The sequence below is a fragment of the Phragmites australis genome, chromosome 7 (assembly GCF_958298935.1).
Source record: "Phragmites australis chromosome 7, lpPhrAust1.1, whole genome shotgun sequence".
In the NCBI taxonomy this organism is placed as follows: domain Eukaryota; kingdom Viridiplantae; phylum Streptophyta; class Magnoliopsida; order Poales; family Poaceae; genus Phragmites; species Phragmites australis.
Window position 1 is genome coordinate 17,158,056 of NC_084927.1, and position 23,872 is coordinate 17,181,927.

The 23,872-nt window shown below is 43.5% G+C and overlaps 1 protein-coding gene across 1 annotated transcript; it reads left to right on the top strand.

Annotated features, from left to right (window-relative positions):
- The first annotated feature begins 9,204 nt into the window (after window positions 1-9,204).
- On the top strand, window positions 9,205-14,006 carry LOC133924047 (putative disease resistance protein RGA1). The gene has a single exon (XM_062369419.1). The coding sequence runs from the start codon at window positions 9,406-9,408 to the stop codon at window positions 12,886-12,888; it is 3,483 nt and encodes a 1,160-aa protein (XP_062225403.1). The 5' UTR covers window positions 9,205-9,405; the 3' UTR covers window positions 12,889-14,006.
- The last annotated feature ends 9,866 nt before the right edge of the window (window positions 14,007-23,872 follow it).

Here is a 23,872-nt window from a genome sequence, read left to right on the forward strand (position 1 = left end):
TTTCACAAAAACTATCTATGAGTAGTAAAGGTCACAGATAGATTTTCTAAAAAAAAAAGGTCTGTGAGTAGTAAGGGTCACAAACGATTTCTGTAAAAACTTGTCTATATAAAGTGTCACTGACGAAGTTTTTTGAACAACCGTCTGTATGACCCTTTCCCCTTAAAAGACATTTTGCTTCGTCGCTACCCTCATGATATGTCATACACACTTCATGATATACAAATACAACATCACAAGCAATTCCATATCACAAATAATAAGAACATCACATATTGTTCAGAACATCAGAACATGTATTTACAAATCACAAATAATAAGAACATCACACATTATTCAGAACATCATCATAGGTATTGACATATCACAAATAAAAAGAACATCACATATTATTCAGCACATCTGTGAGGATCGGTGACGTCCTAAGAGAGGGGGTGAATTAAAACACTTAGAATCTATTCGGCTCAAACACAATACAAGATAAACCTATATTAATTTCTATCTAACTGTACTATAGGTTTATCTAATGTGTCTACTCTACCGATCAAATCACTTACAACCTATCTAAGAAGGTAAATTGCAAGTAAGTAAATGCGGAAACGTAAATAAGGTAGAGAGAGCAAACTCGGCACAAGAGATTTTTATCTCGTGGTATCAATGGCATGAATACCACCCCTAATCCACGTTGGAGCTTCACCAAGGATATTCTCCTTGTCGGCACCCGGTCACGGCTATTGAGCCACCAAGTCACAAAGACAAGGCCTCAACCCGGATGAGCCGCCAAGCCACCAAGACAAGGCCTCACCAGAAGCCTCTCTTCCGGTCCCATGTCACTATGATCACTTCGGAGTTTAAGCCACCAAGGCAAGGATCTTTGGGTCCCTGTACACGTGTCTTTCTGTCGCTCCACACCAAGTCAGATGGTCAACAAGTTGTCAGCGAGTCACCAAGACTCCAAGGTATCGACGTACCAAGAGGTACAAGCTTGGATCACTCCTTGATCCACTCTCTAGGAAGCAATCACCTAGCAACACACTCTCTAGGCCTATAAGCACTAATCACCCTCTAATGGTGTGCTTAATCACCTTAGATGATCACTTTAAGCACTTTGGTGGCTTGGATATCTTCTCAGGACTCCAGCAACCTCAAATGACTGAGTGGAGGGATATTTATAGCCTCAAACCTGCACACTAGCGTTTAACCCAACGGCTCAGAAAAGTTGTTAACACTGAATGATCCGGTAAGAACAATAGTATTAACACCGGATCATCCAATGAATACACTCTCACAAACTAGCCGTTGAAACCCCACTCAACCCTCTGTGAACAGCGAACACTCCAGTGTATACTTCATCTTCATCACCGGACTATCTGGTGAGTACACTTGAGCCATCCGAGCTTCTGCAACTTCTCTGTGTAAATTGCTCAGATGTAAGCATCCGGTGTATACTGCATACATCACCGGACTATCTGGTGAGTTCATCTTCAGTCTTCAGCACTTGGAGTTGCCTCTGCAAGAAATGCTCCAGTGAGCAATCTTCCCAAGCACCCGACCATCTGGTGGGTCGTTCCATTTTGCTTTCTGAGCAGAAACACTCCGGTGAATGCACTGGTCTGAACACCGGACTATCCAGTGCCTTCTTTCTCCTCTGCTGAAAATACTCCGGTGAGTATAGCCTTCTGGACATCGGACCATCTGATGAGAACAAATCTCCTGGAACTTCTTCAATTCATCCAAACTTTGTTCCGGGTGCAGTGGCTTCTTTATGTATTACATCCATGAGGTCTACTAACATATATTCTTGACAAACATGTTAGTCCCATTGACTATGTTGTCACTAATCACTAAAATCACAATCATGGCCTAATATGGTCATTTTCGCTACAATCTCCCCCTTTTGGTGATTGATGACAACACAACCAAAGCAAGTTTCAAATAATAAATGATATCAAATGTAAAGATCATAAACGAGTACAATGTCTTACCACATTGCTTGGATGCATGTTCTTACCACTTAGTCCCTCTTTCTGCATCGCCACTATCTCCCTTGATCAACCCATGCAAGAGCTTCTTCTTCTCCTCCTCCTTCGTCAACTTCGGCATTCTTAGACATCTTACTAGTTGCTACAATCTCCTCCACATTGTTCATCTTGCAACTTGCATCTTGCTTTGGTCATCAAAATTCTCCCCCTTTGTCAACAATCTCTCAAAAAGGCTATATGCATATGTTGAACTTACAGGGAAAAATATTAGAGTAGATGGGAGAGAGCTTCACAAATCATGATCTAATTAAAAGATACCAATTGTATGGATATCACTACAAATGAATGATACCAATTGTAGGCTAGGAAAGCACATGGATCACAATTTATAAAACTCACACAATATAGTCTAAACTCCCCTTATATGTGTGCCTACATATGATGAGAAAGAAACACATGCACAACTAGACAATATATCAAGATAGGAACTTTAAGCTATATTATGCATGGAGGTAGCTTAAATGAACAAAAGAATTGACAATTATACCAATTGAAGCCTTTAAGCATTGCATACCTCCGAAAACTTGTAGATTGCTCCATGAGACTACAAAAGAGGTAACTTGCAACACATATTAGTCTCAAAATCACAACATATAGAATATACTCCCCCTAAATGTGTGCATACAAGTCTTAAATACTTGTGAGATATATGCATTTATTATTGATAACAATGGGGATTTATCCTATACATTGGATCATGGCACATAAAAGATACCAAATGTAAAACTAGTGCCATTAAAGGGACCTACAACTAATAAACCATGTAGGTTGCTCATGGGTTAGAGAGAAACATAAGCAACCTATCATATGAAAATATGCACTATGCATTGGAATGAATAGAGATAAACCTATGCAATCCTAGATAAGGTTAATGAGCTACATCAAATGAAAGGATTTTGCATCTAGATCTATTACCTATTTTACCTTTAGATGGGGATTTGGGTACGTGATGATTATTATCTTCATTAATACGTCCAATCTTGTACAGTTGGCTTCTTTTTTTTGAACCTTCACTTTATCTTATGAGCCAAGTCTCTAAATCCCCGAGCCGACTTGTGCTTCAAGTCTTCTTTGGAACCCAAACCGATTGGGGCCCCTTTATATTGGTGATGACTTTCTTAGGCACTCAAATGGGTTGATTCCAGCCCCGGTCCTTTCTCCCAACTATTTGTGCAACCACTTTGCCATTGTTCTTCTTCTTGAGCTTGTAGTGGTTACTCTTGATCTTGATCTTGTAGTTGGGCTTGGTGTAGATGTTGAAGGTCTTGTTGGAGAGGTTCATGATCTTTTTCTTCTCCTTAATCTCCTTCTTGACTTGGTTGCATTGGAAAGACTTGTGGCCTTCTTGATGACACTTGAAGCATGTCACACTTGAAGCATGTCACGGTTGACCCCTCCGCAAGCTTCTTCATCGTGGTAGCACGGTTATCTTGAGGAGGATGGACACGTTCTTTGCCCTTTAATCTTTCCAAGTCTTTCTTAAGCTTCTCCACTTATTGCTTAAACTCAACATTCTCTTATGCAATGAAATTGTTAGAAGATTCTACAACAACGTTCTCAACACAAATCTCATTGCAAAAGGGTGAGCTAGATAAAGTAATTAAATTATCACAAAAAGTAGAAGCATCTAACTTAGGATTAAAATTAAATAGAGAGGTAGATTGCTTCAAAGAGACTTTAGTTTGAGATTTAATGCACTCAAATTTAGCCTTAACCTCTTCATGCTCCTTGTTTAGTAAATTGAATTTGCACAATAATTATTCATAATTAGAAACAAAGGTAGCATGAATGTCATTAAGTGCATTGAATTTCTTAAGCTCCTTAGATTTTTTCTTAAAGGTCCTTTGTTGCTCATTGATCAAATGAATGAGTTCATCATAGGAGGGAGAATCCTCATCGGATTCATCATCACTTACATTGCTATCCATACCTTTAGCCATGAGACACTTATATGATGACTTGCGTGATTATGATCTTAAGGAAGAGCTTTTTTTGGAGGGGTGGATGGTGATGCTCTCATCACTTGAGCTTGAATCTTCATCATCACTCACCCATCTTCCTATGTTTACGAATACCTTGGCTCTTCCCTTTGTCTCCCTCTTCTTGATGTTGGTCTTCTTCTCTTTCTTGATATAATCAATTGTTTTGATGAAGTCTTGAATGGAGATTGAATGATCAACCTTAACATTAATCCTCTTCATGTTCTTCTCCAATTTTGAGAAGAACTTAGCTATCTTAGGATCAATTTCTTCATCACTTGATGTGCTTTGATCATCCTCTTCATCGCTCTCTTCATCTTCATCTCCATCATCTTCATTTGAGCTTGACTCTTGCTCTTTCCTCATGTGTTGGTATGGTGCTTGCTTGCTTGTGAGGGCAAGGTTCTTGGCGTCGGATGAGGAGGAAGCTTTCACCCCCATATTCATGGTCATCTTATGGGCGATGATCTTTTCGAGCACTAGACTTGGAGTCATCCTCTTCATGTCGTTGTTGTCGTAGATGATGGAGACTATCAATTTGTACTTTGGAAAAGGATCTTGAAGTATTCTTCTCACCACTTGATCATCTTCAATTGGCGTCAAACCTAACACATTGATCTCATTGATAAGAATATTCAAACGTGAGTACACATTATTAGCACTTTCATGAGGTAGTTGCTTGATGCCATTGAGCTTATTAACAAGCACATAATATTTCTCATTGCGCACATTATTTGTGCCTTCGTGTATTTCAATTAGACTATTCCAAATATCATGTGCATTGGTGAGAGAATAAACGCGATTAAATGTATCAACATTTAAAGATGAGAAAAGGATACTCTTCGCAATGATATCGAATTGTCTTTCTTTGTTTATGACTCGAGCACTCATCCCCTCCTCGGTGACTCTTCAAACATCTAAATCTTTGGCTTGCAAATAACATTGTATTAGAATTTTCCAACGGGAGAAGTTTGTGCCCTCAAAATGTGGAGCACTACCGATATCCATCTCAACCCCGGACGTTACAACTCACTAGGTGGTGAAGTCTAACCGATCAAAATGAGACGGGGTCTCAAAATGCTACTTGAATGGCATGTCCTTGTGAAAGGTGTGAGCCCCGGCTCTGATACCAATTGTAAGGATCGGTGACGTCCTAAGAGGGAGGTGAATTATAACACTTAGAATCTATTCGGCTCCAAAAACAATACAAGATAAACCTATATCAATTTCTATCTAAATGTGCTCTAGGTTTATCTAGTATATATACTCTACCAATCAAAGCACTTGTAACCTATCTAAGAAGGTAAATTGCAAGTAAGTAAATGCGAAACCGTAAATAAGGTAGAGAGAGCAAACTCGCCACAAGGGATTTTTATCTCGTGGTATCGATAACATGAATGCTACCCCTAGTCCACGTTGGAGCTTCACCAAGGATATACTCCCGGTCGGCACCCGGTCACGGCTATTAAGCCACCAAATCATAAAGACAAGGCCTCAACCTGGATGAGCCACCAAGCCACCAAGACACGTCCTCACTAGAAGCCTCTCTTCCGGTCTCTTGCCGCTGTGATCACTTCGGAGCTTGAGCCACCAAGGCAAGGGTCTTCGCGTCCCTGTACACGTGTTTTACCGCCGCTCTACACCAAGTCAAATGGTCAACAAGTTGCCGACGAGTCACCAAGACTCCAAGATGTCGGCGTACCAAGAGGTACAAGCTTGGATCACTCCTTGATCCACTCTCTAGACAGCAATCACCTAGCAACACACTTTCTAGGCCTAAAAGCACTAAGCACCTGCTTAATCGCCTTGGATGATCACTTTAAGCACTTTGGTGGCTTGGATATCTTGTCAGGTGTACATGAACTTCTCAGGACTCTAGCAACCTCAAATGACTGAGTGGAGGGATATTTATAGCCTCAAACCTACACACTAGCCGTTAACCCAACGGCTCAGAAAAGTTATTAACACCGAATGATCCGATGAGAACAATAGTATTAACACCGGATCATCTGGTGAGTACACTCTCACAAACTAGCCGTTGGAACCCCACTCAACCCTCTGTGAACACCGGACACTCCGGTGTATACTCATCTCCATCACCGGACTATCCGGTGAGTACACTTGAGCCATCTGAGCTTCTGCAGCTTCTCTGTGTAAATTGCTCCGGTGTAAGCATCCGGTGTATACTGCATACATCACCGGACTATCCGGTGAGTTCATCTTCAGTCTTCAGCACTTGGAGTTGCCTCTGCAAGAAATGCTCCGGTGAGCATACTTTCGAAGCACCGAACCATCTGGTGGGTTGTTCTATTTTGCTTTCTAAGCAGAAACACTCCGGTGAATGCACTGGTCTCAACACCGGACTATCCGGTGCCTTCTTTCTCCTCTGCTGAGAATACTCCAAGGAGTATAGCCTTCAGGACACTGGACCATCCGGTGAGAACAAATCTTCTAGAACTTCTTCAATTCATCCAAACTTTGTTCCGGCTGCGGTGGCTTCTTTATGTATTGCATCCATGAGGTCTACTAACATATATTCTTGACAAACATGTTTGTCCTATTGACTATGTTGTCATTAATCACCAAAATCACAATCATGACCTAATAGGGCTATTTTTGCTACAACATCACACATTGTTCAAACATAAACCTAGCTAGCTAGCTATACACGAGATGATTGGCATCATTGGAGATGTCATCTTCTAAGAAGGACGAGATAATTGATATTATTGGTCGATGCTATCTTTCAAAAGGACGAGATGATTGACATCATTGGTTGACGCCGTCTTCCAAAAGAACGAAATGATTGGCATCATCTCAGTCGCCTGTGTTTCAGCACAATGTCAATCCAAACACCATCTTCAATCATCATATCGTTGTCATTCGGATCAGGCTCCATCCTGACTAACTCAGTCACGTGCCAAAACTAAATTGCATTGCTGCCAAATTGCCAGCCATGGTTAAGTAAGAAATACGCGTTCAAACCATTCTTGCAGTTCACGAAAATATCTCTATTGTGATGAACAACAATAGAGAAATCTCCATATGAAAGAACAGAATGTAGAACGCGATTCACAACAAAAGCATGGTCCACAGAGGGGCCCTTCACAGCAGGGAAGAATATATAGTCCACACGACCGAAAATGACACCAAGCATTTGCACTGTGGACATACGCATAGGGACAACCCCATCCTACCAACGCTTGATAGCTCTGAATAGAGACATTGTAGATCTGCGATGAAAACACCATATTACCCGTTACTCACCTCAGTACAATTAAGGGGATTCGGCGCCCAGATATCGCTCCTCCGATGTGAAAAAAAACCATAGCTAACCGTCGCGGAATAGGCTCTCGGATGGCAATGAGGAGAGCGAGGAAGATGAACTCTTCGTCGCTTTATATTCAATGAGCAAGGGGAGACGAGCAGGTTATGTGTATAGGAAGTCAAAGAGCAAGGGGAGATGAGCAAGTTGTGTGTATGGGAAGTCAAAGAGCGAGGGGAGATGAGTATGTTGTGTGTATGTGAAACTAAAGAGCGAGAGAATGAGCGGTCAAATTTAAAACAGTACCTGAGTCTTTAACTACAGACGGATTTTTAGAAAATTCATCTGTGTCTATCATACAGACACAGATGAATCTTATAAGAAATTGTCTAGGACAATATCACAAACAGATTTTTCTAAACGCTGTTTGTGTCTATATGATAGAAACAGACAGATTTGTAAAAACAGACTGTGAGTTCTGATATACCTAGACGGCGGTCTTGTTATAGACACGTCTATCTTAGCAACCGTCTGAGGATATTTTGTTAGTAACAGGTCTAAAAAACCGTATGTGAGAGCCCATCTACTTTCACTTATTATGTGGTAGTGACACCCTCTCCTTTACTTGTTGTGGCTTTGAGATATATTAGAAATTATTCTTAAAATATAATGTGCCAAGTCTATGTATTCTAACACGCTTAGCAAAAACCAAAACAAAATTTGTGAAAGAGAACCAAAGCTCTCAAATTTGTGAAAGAGAACCAAAGCTCTCTAACTAACATCAGCAATCGAGGAACGGACACTCTTCATTGTCCACTGATTAACAATCTCCTGACAACCAGTGTCCATCAAAACTTTGGTGAAACATCATTCCATTGACTGGCAAAGTGACCCAGTATCAACAAGCCAAAGCCTCAATAGTCAGGGCATCACTTACCACACTCCTTAGAAAGCAACTTGATCATCTCTAGTCGAGCAAATAGGGCCATTAGGAGAATCAAACCTAGCTTGGGTGATTAGTAGAGATTGTTTATCCTCAACCCATATAGGGATCAAACCTCATGTTTATTCTTTGTATCAAAGCAGAATTTTTCACCAGTAGATGATGTTCCTGTTGACAGCAAGACGTCTATAGTGACTTTGTCAATCTCTAAGCTCCGTATTTTTAGTTTTTAGTGGACACTGTGTGAGTGTATGCGTGCATATGTGATATGTACTGGTGTTTAAAAAAAATAGGGCCATCAGTTTTGACCTTAATCCAAATGGAACATCTAGCTGGGCACATTGTACCTGCCTAGGTAACTCAACAGCACCTCTTTCACATAATCCATTGATTTCATAGGATAGGAGAGGACTGTGGCCGTCTTCATCGTGAGTCCATTTATTTTTTTGGACGATCAAATACACCAGATGCATTTTTTTAGGATAGTGCTAAAAATCTTGACCTCTGCACTCAGAGATGCACACATCCAAGACCACATGCATGATAGTAACCTTTGCCGGCACTTTCAATTCTCCACTGGAACCTGTTCTTTGAAATCACGCATGACAGTACACATCCAAGGCCTGTATGGCATGGCCCAAACGCTGCATAACATTCAAAGGCACCACGGTCTCCCTCATCGTCGGTCATTCCTTGTTTGACCGCACGAAACCTCCGTACGACTGAAAAACGAACGCATGCCTAGTTTCAAAATTCCGTGTCAAAAGCTGTTGCTCCCTTGTCCAACTTCTCACAAGTGGCCAAAATAGCAGCTGCGACTAGCAAGATATACGGGCCCACAAGCGGCAAAATCGAAATTGGCCCGGTTGGAAAAGGCAGCAGCCCGCAAGTGGAAAGTTACCACTGCACATGCATGATAGTAACCATTGCCGGCACTAATTCTCCATTGGAACCTGTTCTTTGATGACTAGTCAAGGCCTGTTCACCACATGATGATGATAGTACTGCCAATTTTCCATCACGCAACGCGGTTCAACAGCCAACCACCAGAATATCGACAGAAACGGAGGGATTTCTGTACAAGTTTACAACAGTCACCGATTGCCCACAATTGAAATCGACCATAGATCATTTCTCCTGCACTCTTCACCTGATCAGACTCCCAAAACAATCAAGATGGCAGCGGCGATGAAGCTGGTTGTCGGTGGCTTCTTGTCCGCTGTCGTGGACGGTGCAGCCACCAAGGCCGTTGCATGCCTCGAGAGCAACTATGGCATGCCAGAGCGCGCCAAGGAGCTGCTGAGAGAGCTGGAGACCAGGCTCACCGTGGTGAAGGCCGTATCCGAGGCGGCGGACAACCGGCTCATCACCAACACCAACCTGGTCCAGTGGCTGAAGCGCCTGCACGCAGCGGCTCAGGAAGCCGAGAATGCCCTCGACGAATTTGAGGTCGAAGAGGCGAGCATCACAGGCAAGCGCAAGGTGAGCGAGCTCATGGTGTCGTCTCTCAGGTCTCTGAAAAGTTTGGTCATCCCTGATAACGGCATGGGAAGGCTGGAGCATGTGGTGAGAACCCTCGCCCAGCTCTGTGAAAGCTCGGCCACTTTTGTTGAGCTTCTCAAGATGGATGATTCCAAAGCAAACCAGCAGCTGGCAGGAGTTGTTAGAGAGTCTAGCTCTCACCTTCCCGTAGATGTCGAAGTGTTTGGCCGGGATGAGGTCAAGGAGTTGATCCTGAAGGTAATTATTGGATCCTCATGGCATGATCATGCAGGATCCGACAGTGGAACTGGAAAAATAAGAGCAGCTAGGCACAACATTCTTGTTCTCCCAATAGTTGGTATGAGCGGTATGGGGAAGACAATACTTGCCCAAGTCATCTACAATCATGCCAAGGTGAAGGAGCACTTTCAGCACAGAGCTTGGGTCTATGTTTCAGAGCATTTCAGCTTCAAAAGAACTTTGCAAGAGATCCTGCGTTCCTTCAATGGATACGAAAACATGGATTTGGATAGCGGTGATAGCATGGAAGTCACCATTACAAAGCTCCGTAGCAAGCTCTGTGGAAATAGGTTCTTTCTGGTGCTAGACAACGTATGGGCCGAGATGTGCCAGGAATGGAGCACCCTTCTCACTGCATTATCCGACGAGGCACGTCAACATGGCAGTGTTCTCCTCGTCACAACTCAGAGCCAAAGGGTTGCACAAATTGTTGCCACGATATGTCCTGTATATCTGAAAGCGTTGCCATGGGAGAGCTTCTGGCCTCTCTTTCAGTACCATGCATTCGGAGGTGTGGAAGTTGCCCAAAAAGAAGACAACCAAAACATGCTATTGATTGGTGAAGAGATCGCAAAGAAGCTAGATGGAATGCCTTTAGCAGCGAAAGTAATAGGAAACCTGCTGAGATGTAGATTCTCCTGGGATAACTGGAGAAGAGTTGCCAACAGTGACTGGTGGAACTTGGGTGAAGCTTTGCAGGGCATTCTACCCTACCTCAGGGTCAGTTACCAGCACCTGTCACCAAAAGAAAGGCAATGTTTTGCCTTCTGCTCGATATTTCCTAGGAACTACCTGTTCGACAAGGACAGGTTGGTTCAAATGTGGATTGCTCACGATTTCATTCAGAGCAACGACGTCCCAGATGGTATGAGGCTGGAAGATGTTGGGAGGCAGTGTTTCGATGATCTTTTGGACAGGTCCTTGTTCCAACCAACATTTGTCAGCAACAAGTATGTCATGCATGATTTGGTACATGGTTTAGCAATCGTCATTTCTCTGCACCAATGTTTCCTCCATGGAGAAAGATCAGGGGGAGCTTCGTCCTCAGCACCGGAAAATGTTCGTCACTTAGCCCTGCAGATTGGTAGCCTCGAACAATGCCAGGAGCTGCACAAGTACAGAAATCTGCGCACTCTCCTACTATTTGGTCGTTTTGAGAGTGATGCAACTTTTTCCCTCCTTGATGGCGTGCTAGGAAACTCACCAGGTCTCCGTGTGCTGGACTTATCGTATGTCGAAGCTCCAGGGAAGGGATGGCCTAGTGATGCTAGGGGGCTGAGGAAACTGCGATTCCTTGATCTTTCATTTACAAGGATTGCAAGGTTTAAGGATCTCCCCAGCAATCTCCAAGTTTTGCATCTTCGCGGATATGACGCTGACTGCTTGCCACAAAGCATTACCAAACTGACCAACCTGAGGCATCTTTACGTAGATGATTCAGCGCTCTCCAAGATTCAAGGTATTGGACGGCTAACTGAACTTCAAGAATTGGATAGCTTCATTGTTCGAAAGGGGCAAGGATTTATGATACGAGAGTTGAAGAACATGCGAGAGCTCACGGTGCGATTGTGCATCCGCGGCATCGAGAATGTGAGAAGCAAGGAGGAGGCGATGGAAGCCAGATTGATGGACAAGAAACACCTGGGCGCCTTGGTGATCGAAGGGAGAAAGGTGCCCAAGTTTGCTCTTGAAGGACTGCAGCCACACCGAAACATACAGGAACTAACCATCAAATTCTACCAGGACCAAGTTTTTCCTCACTGGGTGCTGCAGCCAGATAACTTGGCCAATCTCTTGCATATAAATCTTGAAAGCTGCCGCTTGTTGTCTACCCTTCCAACATTGGGCCATCTCCCTATGCTCAAGCTTCTCAGTCTAAGAAAGCTGCCCTCAGTAAAGCACATCGATGGCACATCCTTCGGTTGTTTTCCATCTCTTCAGGAGTTGGAGTTTCATTGGGTGGAGCAATTGGAGGAATGGACAGAGCCAGACGCAGCAGCAGCAGCAGAACTTCATGCTCATGGGTCGTCGTTGTTCCTCAGATGTCTCAAGAAGCTCCATCTTGAATCCTGCCCGTCACTGAGACAGTTGCCACAGCTTCCATACTTATCTGCATTGAAAGAGCTGAAGATCTCCAAGCCTGGAAGCTACGTTCTGGCATTACCAACCTGTACACAAGTCTTGGAATACCTCACAACGTTGAAGATTGAGTATTGCCACCACAGCGTTGTACTGTCTGCGCATCAATTCAAGTCCCTGGAAAATCTCGAGCTCATCAAATGTGAAGGGGTACGTTTGGCTGATGGCTTCCAGTGCTTTGGCAACCTTAGAAGCGCACGGGTGGAGAGTTGTCCTCAACTCTTAAGTGCCACCGCTGCCTTTGTCTCGACTGGTCTTGGGCAAGAATCACATGAGAAGAAGCAGCAGCAGGAGCAGGATGCCAATCTTCTAACCAACCTCAGAACTGATGACAGCTTGATGACCGGAGATTACTTCAGGGCGATGGGAAACCTCCCATCACTTCACAATCTGTTGTTCTTCGACATACCCAATTTAACACATTTTTCGGAGGAGCAGGAACTATGGTTTCAGCAACTGACCTCACTGGAGTGCCTCTCCATTGTAAGCTGCTACGCGTTGCAACGCCTCCCTTCTTCCTTGGCTGCTATTCCATCCATCAAGACACTAGGACTTTTTAGCTTGCACAATCTACACTCCTTGCCGGATGATGCTCTTCCTCCGACGCTCCAAGAGTTGCATATCAGCCACTGTACTGGAGATCTGAATATTCGGGTATCTAAAGATGGGGCCGATTGGCCAAAGGTTGTTCATGTTCCATACATCAAAGTTGACGGTACAGTTATCCAAAACATATAGACTTTTGTACTGTGTATATGAACTGCTAAGCAATATCTCGTATGACCAAAAAAATGGCTTGTGGTATTCAGCAATCCAGTCAACATGTTTTTTTCTCTGTCATATGTTTTCTTGAACAGGTCAATTATATCCTTGTCGAAAAGGTACACATAATACATATAAGCATGATCATATAACTTGAAGTTGGAACTAGAGCGGTAGAGCCATTGTTTCAATTATCGCGTACTGGATCTTCTTAGCATCTTGAAAGAGCAACAAAGCCCTATTTGCAATCTTGTTGTTTGGGTATGCGCTGCTGACTCATGTGTCGCTGCATCGTTGACTCAGCCTAACAATCAGTCACTGCAAAGATTAGCAATGGCATTCTTGATCATTAAGCTTATTCTTTTGGCAAAAGCCACATTCCACTTCCAACGTCAAATTCATAATATCTGTTTGCCATCTGTGATTCTGTGACTCATTACTGGATGCATATTTCAAAATTCCATTGGTCGACAGTATGTCTTTAGCCTTTTACTTATGTCAGGCTCATGTTCCCTGATGTCAGTATCTTCTTCTGCAATCAAACCAGCCATCTTCTCGTGTCGAGTCAACACAAACAGCACGCGTGTATCATGTGTGCAACCAGACCGAGGAAGTTGTTTTCTAATTTCACAGGATTCTGGAGAATGGTGAAAACAAAGTAAGGATGCCACTCACTGCAGATTGTAGAGTAGCTGGTGGGCAGACCCAAAAAGAAAATCAGGGAACAAAAAGCGAAAAAAAAAAAAGAAACCACAGAAGTACAGCAGATGAAAACATCCACGCAATTTGGAACAGTTCATGAACAAAAGTAACCCGAGGTACACCTGCAGCAGGGTGATAGCAGACAGAGCAGCAGAAAACGAGAGAGCGAGAGACCCTGACCTTGCTAAGCATTTCGTCGAGCAGGTTGTGGTCGACATGGACGAAGCGAGCTCTGCCGCGCCGGGCACGCACCTGCAGCAACGCCATGGAGGATAGGAGTAGGACGGGCGCCGCGGAGTCTGGTGATTGCTGCGTTTGCAGCTGACGCGGAAGAGGGCGGCGCTGCGGCGGCGAGTTTTGCAGGGTGCGGAGATGCAGCGCGGCGCGACGCGACGGGAGGCTCAATCGGCGGCGGGCGGGCGGGCCGCAGTCTCCGCTACCGGGACAGCGCGACGCGGGCAGCGTAGGCAGCGAGTTTGGGTCTGTTCTGGTTGGGTTTTTCAGACACTTCTCCGACTTCAATTGCTGCTAAAGCACAATAAAGCATTTCGCAGGACATTCCCGCGAAACTTGGGCCATTCTAATCAGCGCAGACGTGCTGGGACATTCTCGCAACTTTTCTTTTTTGAAAAAAATTTCAATCCATAACTTTTCTTTTTGGAAAGTTTTCAAAAAAATTATCGAGAAAAGTTACCGAAAAAATTAACGAGAAAAGTTATCAGAAAAAGTTAATGAGAAAAGTTTTGAAGAAAAAATTTTGAGGAAAAGTTTTCGGAATTTTTTTTTCAAAAGTAGAAAGTGGGGCCTGTCAGGGGGCGGCGCGAACAACGCGTCTGGCATGCAAGTGCTAATAAGGAATTCTGATGAAACTGTCTGATTCCTATCCTACAGGAATGGTATGTTAGAATATATTTGTGTAATTTTAAATAAATCTCAAAAGCTCAACTATATGAAGACGGATGTGTAATGTTTTAGTTCTACTTTGCTAGTGGAGGTGGAGAAAAACAACTTAAAAGGGATTCTCTTCTTCTCCCACTTAGCATGTGTGGAAGAGATGACTAGCAAAACACACACGCACGCTCGCTCGCCTCGTCGGGCCAGGCGGTGGCGGAGGCGTACGGCACCTGCGTGAATGGTTCATCGAAATCAGGTCTAGTTGCTTGTGCAGGTGCGATCTCTTTTTGCAGTTTTATTATTTTTGCTATGTGGGCAAACAGGTAAATATATGAAAACCGTGTTAGTTAAGAGCCCAATCGTGACGCATAACTGAGTCCGGTCGTGGTGCGTCTCAACCGCTCGATCCTCTCTATATATATATCTGCCAATCATCACCATAAAGAAGAGACGCCTATACGCAATTAAGGTTTTGCCAATTTCTCTCTGTTGCGCCGTCGCACGTAGTCTACTCCATCCCGCTGCGTCGGCGTGCACCGACAAACGGGAGAGCAAGTCTCCGGAACCCGTCGCTCTTGGGATCCTGCACCGGGAGAGAGCGAATAAAGATTTTGGTAAGCGCGCATCGCAACTACTCACGATTAGCTTCCTCTACATCATCGCGATCTACATTGACTACTTCATCATATTCGTCGTTGTCCATTGCATCGACGTCATAGGAACCTCTGCATCTCACGCCGTCATCGGTTACGTACATTACAATCTGTATTAGATACTTAGTTGAAATCCTGCTCGAGTATTTATTCGAGACTCGTCAGAGCTAGTTGAATCCTACTTGAGTGATAGTCGAATTTAGTCAAGACTCGTTAGAGCTAGTCAAAATCTAATCGTTTTTATTATCTGCATCTATTCTTATTTATGTTATATCAGGAATTGAATTAAATTAAATCTGAAAGTGCTATTTTCTAACAATCCAAAAATCTTATTGTAGGCACTTTGATTTAACTATGGCTGATTTTACCGATGCACTGAGGCCGAACAAGTTTACCGGTGTGCACTTTAAGAGATGACAGGTCAAAGTCATTCTGTGGCTTACGGCTATGAACTGCTACTGGGTTGCTGCTGGCAGGCCTGAAGAAACTCTTTCCTCTGATGAAGAGAAGAAGTTCGAGGAATCCAACATACTCTTTGTAGGATGTATTCTTAATGCTCTTACCAATCGTCTATGTGATGTGTACATACACATAAAGGACGCAAAGGAGTTATAGGATGCACTGAATGCAAAATTTATTGCGTCAGATGCAGGCAATGAACTGTATATCATGGAGTAGTATCATGATTATAAGATAGTCGATAATCGATTGGTAGTCGAGTAGGCTCATGAGATACAGTGTATTCTAAAGGAACTTGAACTCCTAAAGTGTGCCTTACCTGACAAGTTTGTGGCTGGGGCATCATTGCCAAATTGCCTCCCTCGTGGAGTAATTTTGCCACTGCTCTAAAACACAAAAGACAAGAAATATCTGTTGAGAGTCTAATCACGTCTCTTGATGTTGAGGAGAAAGCTCAGGCTAAGCATGTGCATAACAAAGGAGGTGATGGATAGTATAGCGCAAATGTGGTGCAACAATCCTCTAACGGCAAGTTCAAAGGGAAAAATAACAAGGTCAAACAAACCACCAACTTTAAGAAGAAGAAGATGAACAAAGATAATAAACTTTGTTTCGTATGCGGTGAGGTTGGCCATTGGGCTAAAGATTACCGAGACCATAAAGGGAAAAGGTTAATCAAGGAAAGAACACCAAGTCTGTCAACGTGACCATTGGCAACACTGGAGATGGAGCTAATGGGTATGGTAATTTACCTATTGTTCTTTCAGTGAATCAATCTACCAGTTGGTGGATTGATATTGGGGCTAATGTACATGTTTGTGCTGACATTTTAATATTCTCTTCTTATCAGGTTGCTCGGGATTCTTCCGTCTTAATGGGGAATGAGTCTCATACTTCTGTTTATGGTATTGTTACAGTAGATCTAAAGTTTACTTCGGGAAAGATCGTGCAGCTCAGAAACGTGCATCATACCTCTTCAATAAACAAGAATCTAGTTAGCGGTTGTTAAGACAGACGTACCTGTAATAAGATAGACATCTAGATGTGAACGAACTCACAGACGGTTTTTATAAATATGTCTGTTTCTATCTTACAAACACAGACAACTTGTAGAAAAATCCATCTGTGATATTGTCAGGCAAAAATACGATTTTGTACAATATACGTGACCGTATTTACTGAAATGGATAACTATTTTCCGTATTTATGAATTTAGCACATGTATTCAGCACACGGTGTGCCGAAAACGAATTTTCGAAACACGGTGCACCGAAAAAGTCATTTTCAGCACACCGTGTGCCGAATACAGCAAAAAGCGTATTTCGGCACACCGTGTGCCGAAATACATGTTTTCTTCGTGCTCCCTGCATTTCATGTAATTTGACTGTGTATTTTATGTAACCAAATTAAAAATTTGTTGCTAATGTAAGACATTTCAAAATGCATGAGTAAAAAAGCAGTCTTTAAGGCGACCGATAGTCTAAACAAGGTATATTCGAACATGCGCCACATTAACAAGGTATCAGTGATCATCTTAAAATAGTGATGGAAAGTGATGATGTAGATTAGTGAAATCGTCGAGGCATTGGTGGCATGAAATCATCGTCGTCATTGTCTGGAGGTATCACGGTTCGAGCACGTGCTCTTGTATTGTTCGTTGAACCTTGTACTGTGTGGCTGTGGCTGGTGGAACGTCGAGGCATAGGTGGCATGAAATCGTCGTCGTCATCGTCGTCCGGAGGTATCATGGTTCGAGCACGTGCTCTTGTATTGTTCGTTGAACCTTCTCCTGTGTGGCTGGTGGAACACCGAGGCATTGGTGGCATGAAATCGTCGTCGTCGTCGTCGTCTTCATGTATCATGGTACTAGGACGTGCTCTTGTAGTGTGAGTTGAACCTTCTCCTGTGTGGCTTGTGGAACGCCGAGGCATTAGTGGCATCAAATTGTCATCAGCTCTTGTACCCCTTGGGTTCGCTGATCTTCGTCGTCTTCGACGCGAACCAGGCAGCACACCCCCCGCCGAAGAGCATTTGCATTGCCAAGAGGTGTGGTATTTCTTTGTTGATTAACTCCGCGTCTTCTGGGAACACCTAAAGCAGAAGAGGGGTATTCGAATCAATAACAATAAGATAACTATGGTGATCAAATAGAAAATGACGAACCTGTATATGGGATGCATACTGGTCGGGCAACATCGCCATCCTTCGTTGCCTCATATAAAAACCCAGTAAAGAAGGATGGTCGGCTAGTTCGCAAACCATGAGGTATATTCAGCGGCGCTCATGTAATAGGGCCCTAAGGTCATCGGTTGTTACGTGTAGAAGTGGAACGGTGAACGCAGAACATGGCGGTCTTGTATTCAATTTAGACACAACTTGGATTAGGTTGCTCTCTTTGAAGGGATCATCCTTCCCTCCATGCACAACCTGCAAGAAGGCAGTTAATGCTATATCGATCGTTGTATATGTCCATGGGAAGCCAGTACTAGAATTTCTCGCCATATTGAGATTTCCCTGCAACTTTTTTGCTCTGCACCAAAGCACGAATCGCTGGTTATTTAATAAACATTAAACATGTATGAAATATCGATAACGATATATACAAATGCTTAATACGTTACTGATAAATAAGTTATGTGTCCTAATTAGTTGAAAAAGATTATGTAAATTAAATGTAATTACTTGAACACTGAAGTGTATGGCATAGTACAAATGAGTACATAATATAGTGAATACATGTTAGTACAGATGAGTACACAAAATAGATGAGTACACAATATATTGCACTAGCTCATTAACGACGCCGACGCCACAAGCAATCCCCAGGAGTGTAAGCGTCTGGCGGGTGTGTGGCCCTCATCCCAGCGGCCTGAGCTGGCCCCTGCCACGTGTGCCCTTGGTCCTCATCTTCGTCTTCATGCTGTGTTCCAACTCCACTAAATGTGTATCCAGAACCGCTAACTCGACCCTGCATATACCACGCTGTAGGATCGTCATGCGGGAGTATGCCTGCCGGTAGTACATGCTCGGTGGGAGTCTAAAATGATGAAATCTTAGCTTCCTGGTACCAGTGTGAACCCCCTGGTGCATCGGGATATTGGGGGTATTGGCCACTCAGTAGCTCGGTGAAGCTGCTCGCTTGCAATGCAGCAGCCCAGTCAAAATCTTGAGTGCCACTCCAGGTGGGCGTCTGCTGTGTGCAGCCAATGACGTCCTCGTGGTGAGTTGATAATCCTGGTGGAGTTGTCTACGTAGCCTTAGTAGGTTGTGTGAATGGAGGGGGCTGGGAACCTAGTGTGCACTCCTCGAGAGCGGAAGCCTCGATCACCTCCTCGGCTCCAGCACAAGAATGTGTCCCATGATGTGCCGCAGACGAAGGGCCTCCCGTGAATGTGCCTCATGAGCACTGGATGAGCGCCTGCTGTGGGAGGCACGGGACGGGTCCATAGCCGGTACGTCGTATCCCCTATAACGCGAGGCGCAACCACCTAGTCCACATATCGCGGACCAAAGACGAGACCCTCTCGTCCTCATGTATTCCCGGAGAGGGTGCTGATCCCTTCGCGTCTGGCCCTGGGATAAGGTACCCACTTAGGCCTCTCGATTGCTTTGTAGCTGGATCTGATGTTAAACGAACGCATCTTTGGAAGCCATGTGCTCCTCAGTGCATCGATCGTGAAATAGGGTGATTACATTGTTGCACGGTGTCCCCCGCACTATATCCAGAAGTGTACTGACGATGACACATGACCTCAAATTCATTGTTGGTCCGGTCGTAGATCCTAGTCCGATGAAAGTGTGCCTTACTCCTCCTTCTGGATAAGATTTCCTCCACCTTAGATGCGAACCGCATGCTGCACTCTATTGCAACTATACCACGGTCTCAAAAGTAGTCAGCTGTCCTATAGAATGTGAGCTCAATTATGGCACACAATGGGAGGCCGCGTATACCCTTTAGGAAATTGTTGAACGCCTCAACTATGTTCATTGTCATGATCGTATACCTATTATAAGAGACAACAATTTTAGATACGATATTTTCATAACCAAAAGGAAAATACGATCTTTCAAATGCTATGTTCTCACCTGGAACCGTGAGTATCATGGAATAGGGGGCCCAACGCTCCGCCGGCTTTCCCACTATCCACTGGCTAAACGTACCACGTGAACAACTAATGATGGTTTGGCCCCCCACCATTTGCGTCCGCAGATGGTCCTCCTGTGCTTCTTGCTATGCCATCATCTTACGAGTGGTCTCATTTAACTCTCGCCATATCTCGTTGAACTTCGCCTGCTGGTTCTAAAGACATAACCCTTTGAACCTCTTCACAAGACCCTTGTTGTGGTACCTTGAGTAAAGGTTCGCACCTAAGTGTCGCATGCACCACCTTCTCTCCACATCAGACCAAGCAATGGAGGGGTTTGTGCTGTCATGCAGCACATCCAACGCATGCAAGAGGCCCTTATTGCGGTCTGATATGATGCAGACTCATTCCCTATTGCCAATGACTCGTGTCCTCGCCAAGGTGAGGAACCACAACCAACTATCATTATTCTCACTCTCAACTAATGCATAAGCGAGATGAATGATCTTATTGTTTGCGTCCGCCACCATCGCTGTCATTAGGTTACTATGGTACTTGCCACTAAGAAATGTGGCATCCACACATACCACCGGCTTGCAATGCCTGAAAGCTTCGATGCATTGGCCAAAGGACCAGAAAAACATAATGAGGTATCGATCAGTGTTGCTGTATGACCCATCATCCAGCCTGATCGGCTTGTCCGCCATGGCCCACTGGGTTCCGGGGTTGGTCATGGCAATCTTCTGCAGCAGCCTCGGTGCGTAGTGGTACGAGTCTTCGAAACTTCCAAACAACATCTTCAATGCCTTCTGCTTCGCTCGCCATGCGGTGTGGTAATTGATTAGCATACCCGTCTTAGTCTGCACCTCCTCCATAATGGATTTTGGCGACAAACATATGTTTGTGCCAACAAAGGTGATGAGTAGTTGGGCTATGAACCTTGCATCAACCGCGTGGCTCACATTCCTAACAGCCTCTTCGCTGCATGTATGTGGGGTGTGTCTACTCAGCACAAAATAGTTCTCGTGCTAGGCTTATGGGCTCGTACGAAGTAAGGACAAGTTGGGTGCTTTGTACACCTGACCTCATACTCCGTATGGTTAGATCGAGCACACTTGTGGTCCCTTGTGATTACAGCATAGTTGCTGATAAAGTGGATGATCTCTTCCCTGTTCCAAAACCGTTGCCCCACCTGGATATCGCTATTCTGGTATCCCCAATTAGATAGGGTGTTATACTCACTGATGGTACAATTTAGCATCCCAGCACCATGAAAGTACTGGAGCACCAGCACCGGGTCATCGTTGTCAGCACCTTCTTCGTCGCCACTACCACCGACTTCATCATCCATGCATCGTGTATCTACCTCACCATGGTCCACTTCGGGTCCATCTGTACCCGAAGTGCCCTCCCCGACATTCCCTCCTGCCTCATCATGCATCACATTATGGTCTCATCCTTCCACGGTAGCCACCTCTTCACCATGCACCAGTCGTGATACTATGTTTACGTACACTCCCATTTCAAAATTCTCCTCTAATGCCTTACGTGAGTACAAAGCCCATGTGTTGTTCCTTCTCAAATCGAACAACGTATGGACAATGAGCGAGCTGTTTGGTACATGCCGTGGCCTAACACCCTCTAGGATAACATTGTAGGACTGCTGGTTTAGATGCAAAAGGCTCATAGCATGTGTTTGTAAGCCTTCTAGATCAATTGGTAGCTCAACCGTACTCTCTACGTGCTGGCAGTTCTGAATGGACACAAGTCTCCCATACAAAACAGCGGGACGTTCTCCATAATAAATATGGATAGTCATAGCGTCTCTGCTAAACAAATGTAAATGACCAAATAACTAATTAGATATATGTTACATACCTACTCTGTTTTAGCCAATGTATTAGTACGGAATAAATACTATACTTGCTCTAATTACATTTTCTAATCTAAATATTACACTATAGTTGCTTTTGTTGCGTGATCATAAAATATGCAAATATTGTACCTACTTTATTTTTCTAACTTAATATCATTTATCCAATGTATTCGAACAGAATAAATGCTATACTTGCTCTAATTACATTTTTTAATCTAAGTATTACAATTAATGTTACACTATAGTTGCTTCTGTTGCGAGATCATAGAATATGCAAATATTATACCTACTCTATTTTACCAACTTAATATCATTTATCCAATTTATTCGAACGGAATAAATACTCTACTTGCTCTAATTACATTTTCTAATCTAAATATTATGATTACTATTACACTATAGTACCGTCTATTACGAGATCATACAATATGCAAATATTACACCTACTCTATTTTAGCAACTTAATATCTACATGCTATAATTATATTTTCTAATCTAAATATAATTACATACATAATCTATGATCCAAATAACTAGCTGATTCTGTTACGATATCATAAAATATGCAAATATTATACCTACTATATTTTATCAACTTAATAAGTATAAGTACTTACTACTAACGAAGGTTGTCCTACTGCACCGCAGCTCCTCGTGCTCGACTGCTCACGCTCGCACTAATCTGCTGCGCTGCTCACCGTCGTGCCCTCCTCCCTGCTCTCCTCTGCTCGCAACTCCAAACGTAGATTAGCGCAAGCCGTCGTGCTCTCCTCTGCTCTCCTCTGCGCTGCCATTTATAGCTCAACGAGCCGGCCAGCAGCAGACAAATTGATGCGTCCCCAACATGAAAAAGCGAAAAGGGAAAGTAAAAAGGAAAAGCGAAAAGAAAAAGTAAAGCGCGACGCGACACGATGTGACGCAAAAGGGGTATTCGGCACACCGTGTGCCGAAATACACTTTTTGCTGTATTCGGCACACGGTGTGCCGAAAATGACTTTTTCGGTGCACTGTGTTCCAAAAATTCATTTTCGGCACACCGTACGCCGAATACATGTGCTAAATTCGTAAATACGGAAAATAGTTGTCCATTTCAGTAAATACAGTCATGTATATTGTACAAATTGTATTTTTGCCATATTGTCACAGATGATTTCTTATAATATCCATCTGTGATATTATCACAGACTTTATAAATACCCACATGTATTTAAAGACCTGCGAATATTTTTAAATTTGACCGCTTGTGTCCCCTAACTATTGGCTTCCCACATACACAACTCGCTCATCTCCCCAAGGTCTTTTGACCTCCCACATACATAACCCCTCATCTCCCCTCAATATAAAGCGAATATGAGTGTTCTTCTTCCTCACTCGTCATATCTAAGTATTTCATTGCACTAAGAAGCGTCCTCACTCACCATCAATGCCGGAGAAGTGAGATCTCGATGGAGGCCGAATCCCTTTCACTACACCGATGTGAGTATCATATGGTTCCATTCGCTGTTTAGTTAGAGTTTGTTACGTTTTCATTGCTTCGATCTCTGCAACTGATGGCACTACCTTGTTTCCGTTGTAGATCTGTAATGTCACAATTCATTACAATCAGAAGGTGGCAGGATGGGGTTGTCCCTATGACAGCTTCAACGACACAGATGTTTGTCATCGACTTCATCTCGGTGGACTTCGTCTTCTTCGCTGCTATGATGGCCTCCTCCGCCGACCTTGTGTATGCTGTCAACCGTGTTCTCTATTCTGTTCTACTGGATGAAAATTTCTCCAATATTGTCCGTCAGAATGAAGACATTTTCATCAATTGCAAGACATGCTTAAATACCCATTTCTTGCTGAATCATGGCTGGCGGTTTGGCAACAACACAGTCTGGTTCTGGCTCATGCGTGAGATAGTCAAGGTGCAGTCAGATCTGGATGACTACGAGCTGCTCATTGAAGATGATACTTGTGTTGACATTGTGTTGAAATGCAGGAGGTTAAGATGATGTCTATCATCTCGTCTTTTTGAAAGACAGCGTCGATGGACCCAAGTTCGTCGATTAGTTTTCGTCTTATTGGAAGATGGCATCGCTATGATGTCAATCATTTCATTATTTTGGAATACGGCGTCGATCAACCAATGATGTATAGCTAGTTAGGTTTATGTGTTCTGAATAATATGTGATGTACATATGTGTGATGTTCTTAACTTTTATAATATGTAAATGCATGTGTGTTTGTGTTATGAACAATATGTGATCGATGTTCTGAACAATATGTTAATGTGTTTAATTTGTGAA